General features: G+C 44.4%; 1 protein-coding gene across 6 annotated transcripts in view; it reads left to right on the forward strand.

The window, feature by feature from the left end:
- Nucleotides 1–8,342, forward strand: part of FOXN3 (forkhead box N3) — a 141,496-nt gene that overhangs the window by 22,546 nt on the left and 110,608 nt on the right. For all 6 annotated transcript variants that reach the window (XM_009638854.2, XM_035894270.1, XM_009638855.2 and 3 more), the window contains one exon: nucleotides 7,572–7,708. In XM_009638854.2, the coding sequence (XP_009637149.1) occupies nucleotides 7,572–7,708 (137 nt within the window). The remainder of the gene's footprint in view (nucleotides 1–7,571; nucleotides 7,709–8,342) is intronic.

Here is an 8,342-nt window from a genome sequence, read left to right on the forward strand (position 1 = left end):
GTAGAAATGGGTCACAAGCAGAGTAGAGTATGTGCATGTAAGTGGCAGGAATAATTTGTGTGTTGATAGATGTGCGGTAACACTGAGGTTTCTGTTGCAGGGGGACTGTTTTCCTTCAGCGCGTGCCTGCTGCAGGTGACGGGGATCTGTGTAGGCTGCAGAGTAGGGCTCAGGACAGAGCACAGCTTTGTTTCCCTAAAGAGCCCAGGGACCCTTGGAAACCCCACATCCAGACAGCCTCTCAAACCATTAATCAAAGTGCCTGTTTTTCCCCGTCACTTCATCGTGCAAACTGATACTAAATACTAAGCAAGGAAAAACCCTATATTAAATAAACAGTTATAGGGGAAAATGGTGCAAATCCATTAGCTTTTGTCAGGTCTTCTTATTCCTATTTTTATTTGTCACTGCTAATGGATTTAGTGCAACCTACTCCCTCCCACCCGTCTCTACTAGCTGTTAATCCCTTCCCCTGGAAATTCACTCACTGGTTCCTTTCATCATTACTACACTGGTAGGCAAAAAATGACCTGCAAACCTTTAGCACAGATATAAGTGTTGAATAATTTTTTGAATATCTGTGGGGTGAAGGGTTGTGTTTTAAAATTGTCACTAGGTTTTCATATATGACATAACTATACATTTGTAAGAAAATGCAATTTGTATTTTTTTTTCCAGTTTTATAGATAACATGAAGAGTATCGGATGACCGGTGGGTATTTAAAGGAGTGCCCCTCTGACATGACATTAGCACATCCCACTAAATGGGCTATTGGTCTGGAGTTTCTGGTTTTTTTTTTTTTTCTTTTTTCTTTTGCCATTGACTTTATAGGTGACCTTGAGCACTTAACTTCTTTTTTTTATTCTTTTGTTTCTGTGTCTCCTCAATTTTCTTTTCAATAGACTAGGGATAATTAACACTTTCCATGTATACTCGGGAATTCTGCAGGCTAAAACAGCATTATTAATGCTACTTGCTACCTAATCTCCCTCAAGTATGCTGTGTGACGGCCCCTCACGCTGACAAGCTTGTCTTCTGGGCTCTCCTGCCTTCCCAGCCCAGTCTCTCTGTGTCTGTTTGATCTTGCACTTTGTTCCTCCCTAGCAGTGTCACAGCCTCTCTTCTTCAGCGCCCAGGCTTCACCTAGCCTGAGGAGGCTTTTGGGAACGTCTGGGGTTGCTAGGCACTAGCATGAAACAACATACTACTACTTTATATCGGAGCCAGGCATTGTTTAAGGGCAGTTAACGACACTGTTTTCCTCAGTTGCTTGCAGGATTTCCATATGGCAGCCTAATAGCTTTATAGGGTGGTTTGCATATAAACTCAGCAAGGAGATATTTAACAGGCTAAATGTGACTCTCTGAGTTGGGTGACATAATGCAACACCTCCTGAGCCTGTTGGAGGAGTCATTTTATGATGAGAGCAGTGGGAATGATGAGAGCAGTGGGAAGCTAATGTGGTGTAGCAGGTCCGCTGTAGGCAATAGTATTGTGTGAGCTTACCTGTACTAATGGATGTGCTGGTGTGCTGGAGGAGCAGTGGACCAGCTGTGCCTGAGGTGTCATCTGGCAGTGGGTCACCGTGACTGAAATAACGACAGAGAATCATTGCAGACCTAGTGCTGAAGTGCTCCTTGTGGGATCCGGAGCCTGAGCTCTGGGGACATGCCTTGGGTCTTCGGCGGCACCTTGGGCTTGCTGGGCGTCTAGGTCACACACTAGATGTTCCTGACTTCTCTCTACTCAGGAGGGGGAGTGCAGAGGTAAAAAATTGCTTAAAAGCCCATGGACGCCTTCATTTGCATAAAACCCAAACTCTCCATGCAGTCAGTCCTGTGCTCTCTCGCAGCCGTTGCTGTGAGATGTTACCCACTGTTTCTTTGCTCTACTTGGGGTAGGTAGATGGGGCCATAGGACCTGTGCCTGTGGCTCTACTTACGGGGGTGCTCTTTGGGGGTTTGTTGTTCTCTCTCATGCCTTATGCACTGAAATCTATTCTGGTCTAAAATGATTATTTTTTCAGATTTTGGTCCTGGCTGTAGTTACTCAAGTGGTTGTTGCACATTCTGTGGTGACATCATGGATATTTCTATCATCCAATTCTTTTTTTGAAATTTGCATTTCAAAAACTGGTTCGCTAAAGCTTGATCCTAGAGAAACGCTTCTGTGCTCACATGGCATACTGGGACACCTATAGAAGCTGTACAGCATTCCTGTGGATAAACTTGTTTGCAAATCCTTGTGAAGGGTTTGCTTCAAGGCTGCTGTTGCAGGGTATCTGGGCACAAGGAGTTCAGGATAAATATTTCTTTAGAGTAAGAACCTTTGATACCCAGTAATCTCTCCACTATTACTTGCAAAGAGGTCATTTGCTGTAACAATAGTAGGTTTCATCCATGCTGAGAGCAAACCCTTAGATCAGTAATGGTGATTACTAACACCAAAAGGTTCCTCATCACTGCAGAAAGTGTCATGGGTGTTATTCTGCAGGTCCTGTGTTAACGACTGCAACAACTTACACTGAGCTAGGCAGAGACTGATAAGTCACAGTGGTGTGATTTCAAGATTTGATAGCTTGGCACTGCAGATGCTCGTTGGAAATGCCCTTTTTTCAAGTAACAGGAAATTTCTGCTTTTTCTGCTTGTTCTTACAGTTCCTGAAGCACCCCTGTAACCAGCATGGCATAGTTCACAAAGACAGTGTACATCTACACCGCTTCAGCCTGGGTAGCTGCCATATGCCTAATTCATATTGCTGACAGTTTGGGTTCAGGAGGGTTCGAGCCATGGCCACTCATACCCTCCCAGTTTGGTAGTGGAGAAGAAAAAGGACAGATCTACTCAGTGGGCAGTTGTTGGCTTGGTTTCGGTTTTGTTTGCTTGTTTTAAAGTAGCAACGTCCTTAACTCAGAAGAGTTCAGTTTAATGATTCTCAGCTTGCTGGCATAGCCTAGGTGCCTGTGCAGAGCTGTGCGGTCACGCACGCGCTCGTGGGTCTCTTGTTTCAGTTCCTCTCCTCCCAGCCTACCTGGCTTCCCTGGCCCCTGTGCATCCATGCCCAGCATCTCAGTGTCTCTGGTCTCAGCTGCTCTGCTCTCTTGGCCTTTCCCTCAGGGCCGTGTCTGCCAGCCTCACTGCCAGCTCACCCCAGCTCTCCCGTGTATGGAGAGACATAATGACATAAATGACATAAAATAGTGACAGCAAAACAGTTTTCTTCAAGGAGGATGACTGAAATGGGCTTGTGGAAGGAGGGCCGGGCACATGCAACAGTGCAGCAAGGACCAGGGAAGCAGCAGCAGCTCAGACCCCTCCATCCACTGCATCCCTTTTGGGGAATGTTCTCTTAGGGCTCTGTTCCCTTAGGGACCCTCTCGGTGGTGAGGCTGCTGTGAGAGACATGGGTGCCTGGAGCTGCTCCTCCCTGGTTCCAGTGGTCCCGAGTGGATTCAAAGGGAACGTGTAACCGGAGCTTCAGAAGGAACAATTGGAAATTGCCAGCGTCCCTCTGAGCCTGCATGTTTTGCAGTTCCTGTATCTAGTCTCTTCCAAAGCTTTATTTTGGGCAGACTGTTTGTATGGCAATGAAAAGAACAACCCTGGAAAAAAGTTGCGTTCCTAACACATTTCAAGTCTGTGCTAAAATAACCAGGGAACAAAATTCCTCAAATAAACATTTGCCGGAATTTTTATGTAGACAGGGTATGTATTTTTTTTTCCCAGCCATTGGTCTTGGAAAGAGCTCAATGCACTTTTTTTTTTTTTTTAACTGAGCTTTGGGCAGGCGATAGGTGATATGTTAGGCCAGGCAGTTAATAGCGAGGGATACAGAAGCAAAATCTTTGTAATGAGGAGTTTTAATAGTGGATAATGCTGTTATCCCAACTATAACAACTGGAAGAGCTGACAAGCAGCACTTAAATTCTTGTATTTTTAAATTTCAAACTTGTTTTCAATTCTGCTAAAAGACGAACAAACATTTTTGTTTGCATCCTAATAGGTTGTGTAGAGTAGGATTTTAAAACTTTTATTTGCAGTCCATTGGGAGAAAAAACAATTGGACACTGAGTGTATTATGTGCCTTTTCATGGCAATATGCTGGTTTTAATTGTTGGGGGGAATCAGATTTCTATATTTGAGATGTGAGAAAGAGCAAATGAATTAATAAGTTGGGATTTAGTACACAATATCCCAGTACAATCTGCATATATATTGTGACAGAAAAAGGCATAACAATTTCTTAACAGAAAAGATAATCAGGAATTTTTTAAAGAAAGAATATTCAGTTGTAAACTTCTACAGGGTAACTTCTACGTGTTGCTTTTTCTCCCCATTAGTACCTCTGAAATAGCTTACCTGTGGCTACAGTCTGCTTTTGGGCAAGGTGAAGGGGACTCTCAGTAACACTTGCCTTTGTTTTAATAACCTGAAACACGGATGCAGAAGCAGTAACCTGGGATCCCTGGGAGGGAGGGAGGTAGCCTGGCCTGGCCCTGGGAAGAGGAAACGACAGAGGGAGGTGTCAGGAGGTCCCAAAGGGCTCCAGCACCCAGATCATCAGGGGGTTGTTCTCCACTCCTCAGTCACTTGTTGCCTGGGAGACAACTGTAATCCAGGGATAAAAAGAGGAGGTAGTGAAGCAGCACGCCAAGTGTCATAAGATGGAAATTAATCACTAACCGATGGGTCTGAGTTCCAATGATTTCCTTTCCCCTGATTGCTCTGTATACAGGAAGACTAATGACACATCTAAACAGACAGTTAACGAAGCTCTTCACACCTCCGACAGTCAAGGAGGATTCTTAACCGGATGGCACTTCAGTTTTCTTTTTATTTCTGCTCTCTTGTGTGATTGTGGAAAAACAAGAGTAACTATCTTAAAAAAGGAACTTTGCATGGTTGGAGAGCTTTGCCTTAAATTGCATTTGTTTTTGCTGCTAAATTATAAGTCAGCTCAGTTGCAGTGAAAATACAGCAAATCTGCCTTCCCAGTGTTTCTTTGAACAAGAAATACAATTCTTCTCGATACATTTTGTGTGAGAGAGTTTCTGGTTTTCAGTGAGATTATTTTTGGCTTTTGCAAGAATATGGGCAAGCCAAATTTAGCTTAACAGTAATGAAAGGTTTTGAAGTTACTCTTCAGTAGTGACTTCATCTTGTAAGGCCCTCAACTTGAACTAACTCACTCTGATGGGTTTTGGGGAGTGATCTCTTCCAGGTAGATGAGAAGTCTCTGTTGGAAGTAAATGAAAAAAAACGGAGAAGTTTGGAAACAATATGTTGTGTTCCAGCAAGTACAAATAAGGTAGATGGTATTTAAGTGTAGCTTTGGTTTTTAAGCTTATCCCATGCTGTAAGGAGTAAGGAATCCAGCAAAGGTTTTCTCCTGAAAAATGTTCCTAGTTTTGCACGTTACTTGCTTAAAAGGAAATTTTATTTTCTTGCTCCGACTCTTGGATGGAGGATGGAAGTGGAATTTGCGAAGTTTGGATTATATTTTTGACTCTGTCCTTTGCCTAAAAAGTCACTTACTAGGCTTGTCATGTCGAGTCTCTGGCTCATTATCCCATGTTTAAAAGAGGGCTAAACGTAAGTGTCTCCTTTTAGCAAACTGGCTTGAGATGTGTGGTGCACAGCTTCCACCACTGACACCAGCAGTGGATCTTTTCAGTCATCCGCTGTAGCGCTTCACCGAGATGAAAGCCCAGGAGTCTTGCTTGCTCTCTAGGCCCTTGAATCATGGGCTTTTTGGCCACTCAAGGGCTCTGCTTCACCTCAAGAACTGGAAGATGTCTCTCCTTAGGTTGTTCAGTGGCCTTCTGGTAGGGTGCCCTTGGGAAGCAAGGGGAGAGATGGGCTTGAGCCCTGCCATCCTGAAGAGGCTTGACCCCATGTTACTGGTTCCACCAGAGCAGCCTACAGAAGAAGATGATTCCTTCTCCATCCCCTCCAGCAGATTCGCTTGTTCCTGAAAGAAAGCGATTGTGGCTTTCACGGGGTTGTGCCAGCCCCTCTCCTTTTCTTTCAAGCCAAGCTTCATGCAGTGCCGAGTTTTTTCCTGAAAGAAGGCGTTTGTGGCTTCTGCGGGGTTGTGCCAGCCCCTCTCCTTTTCTTTCAAGCCAAGCTTCATGCAGTGCCGAGAGATTGCTAGATGCTCCCATGTAGCCATCAAGTGACATCGGGGAAGATTTTTCTTCTTCATTTTTCTGGTTTTTGAGGGGAGAATTTAGATATGCTGTCTGTAAACTGGAAGGTCTGTATGCACTTTGCACACTGCGTGGTGTATCCTAAAGCTGCCTGTGAGGCAGAGGAATGCTTAGGAGTTGGTAGGGCTCCACAAAGATGACAAGTTTTTGAAAGGAAACAAGTATCTGATTTTGGTCTGCCTTGTGCCTTTAGAAAATAATATCCCGCTTCTGGTGTGATTTTTTTGTGTGTGAGTGTTTGTTCTTCCACACATGAAACCAATAACCTTGCTCCAGTGATAGAAGTTGGAGTTGAGAAAAGGGATGGTCCTGGGTTGAAAAGTGGCTAGAGGCAATAGCGCAACCTCTCCTGCCTGTTCCAGAAAATGTCAACATTTACCAAAAATCTTAGCATAATGCCTTGAAAGCCTGCCAGTGGAGTTCAGTCAATAATTAGGATTGGTATTTGTTTTTACATATGCTCAAGCAGGCCAAGGCTGCTCCTGAGCTATCATCTTGTATGCTTTCATAGCAGAGCTGAAGGAAAGTTGTTTTTCTGTTTTTTTGAGAACTCACACAAAACAATTTAAAATATCTGTGACCTGACCTCTGGTGGGATTGAGACAAGAACTGAAATTGCACTGCTTGTAACTGCAGAATAAATACTGAATTTTAGTGTAGTCCTCGCATTACAGATTGACTGCTTGAGTTGTTCCGTGTGTCCAGAAAGGGTAATTACAGTAACTGTTGTTTCAAGGGATCACAATTTCACAACACCCTTAAATGGTTTAAACTCTGATTATACTGTGGGCTTTTTTTTTTGTTTTGTTTTGGGCTTTTTGGGTATTTTTTTCCCCTTCAGGGAGAAAAGATGATTAATTTCCTCTTGTAGTATAATGGCACTGATGTCATGTGGTTGAAGGATTAAGTCCTTTTATTTTTAAAGCAGTTGCTAGGGTGTTTAACCCCCTCCTTTTTAGCCCTGTTTCTTGTTAGTGTAAGAGCAAAAGGAAAAGAAAATCACTTTCAAGAAGAATCTGCTTTTCTTCAAAGTTTCCATTTAACAGTAACTGTAGCTTCTTATTTTTCCAATATGGGGTGATGGGGAAATTGCTAGATATTATTAAATCATTAACCAGTAACAAGGGGGGTGGGGTGGTGGTGGGAAGCAACCAAACATTCATTCTTACTTTTTTTCCCCCAGAAGCGTGATTTAGATCATAGAGTCACAATATGTTGTTAACGGAGCAATAATTGCTGGCAAGCACTGTCAGACAAAAAACCCAAACCCACTGCTTTTCCTGACAAATACTGCTAAATAAATAAGGCTATGCCATTAGATCAAATATTTGATTTTTTTTTTAATTCTTTTTTCTTTGCAGAGTATTGGAAAGGGGTCCTTGTGGTGTATAGACCCAGAATATAGACAAAATCTTATTCAGGCTTTGAAAAAGACACCCTATCACCCATATTCGCATGTGTTCAATACACCTCCCACATCTCCTCAGGCATATCAAAGGTAAGAACTAGATGCATTTTACAACTCTAAATGTTTTCATCCAGTGTCGCGTGTGAATCTTGGGTAAGACGTTAAATGTAACTAAGTGATGCAGTTTGGAAATGTGCTAGCGAAGGAGGTCTGGGAGCACCGGTGGCCTTGCCCAGCCTGCCTCCGGGACGCCTGACCTGCCCGTCCCCCTGCGTGGCAGCAGCAGGTCCCCTGAGCGGAGCTCACAGGCCTGCTCCTGCTGAGCCGCAGCCTTTTGGCAGAAGGACGCCTGAAATTAAAATGCCTGTAAGCAAACAGAGCGCTCTGAAGTGTCCGCTTACCTGCTTTGCAGCAGCTGAAAGCACAGTACCCTCGCTCGGAGGAGGTGGGCTTGTTTTTTCCCCCAAAGCGTGCCGTGGGGCCTGCGTCGCCTGTGCCACCGTCGGGCCTCGGCGCCAGCCCTGCTCCCGGGTGACTTAAACAGCCTCTCTGGTAGTGACGGGCTCCCTGCACACGGGCCTGCCCTCGGGGTTAGCCCAGAGGGGCGCGGGGGAGAGCAGTCCCCATTTTCCCACCTTGCTTCAGTGAAATGGGCGTGGGGCGGGGGTTTTCTCATTTGTTTTGCCTTCGGTTTTGATCTGCCCGTTGCTTATGAGTTAACGTT

This window comes from Egretta garzetta, unplaced genomic scaffold (genome assembly GCF_000687185.1).
Source record: "Egretta garzetta isolate BGI_Z169 unplaced genomic scaffold, ASM68718v1 scaffold435, whole genome shotgun sequence".
Classification (NCBI taxonomy): domain Eukaryota; kingdom Metazoa; phylum Chordata; class Aves; order Pelecaniformes; family Ardeidae; genus Egretta; species Egretta garzetta.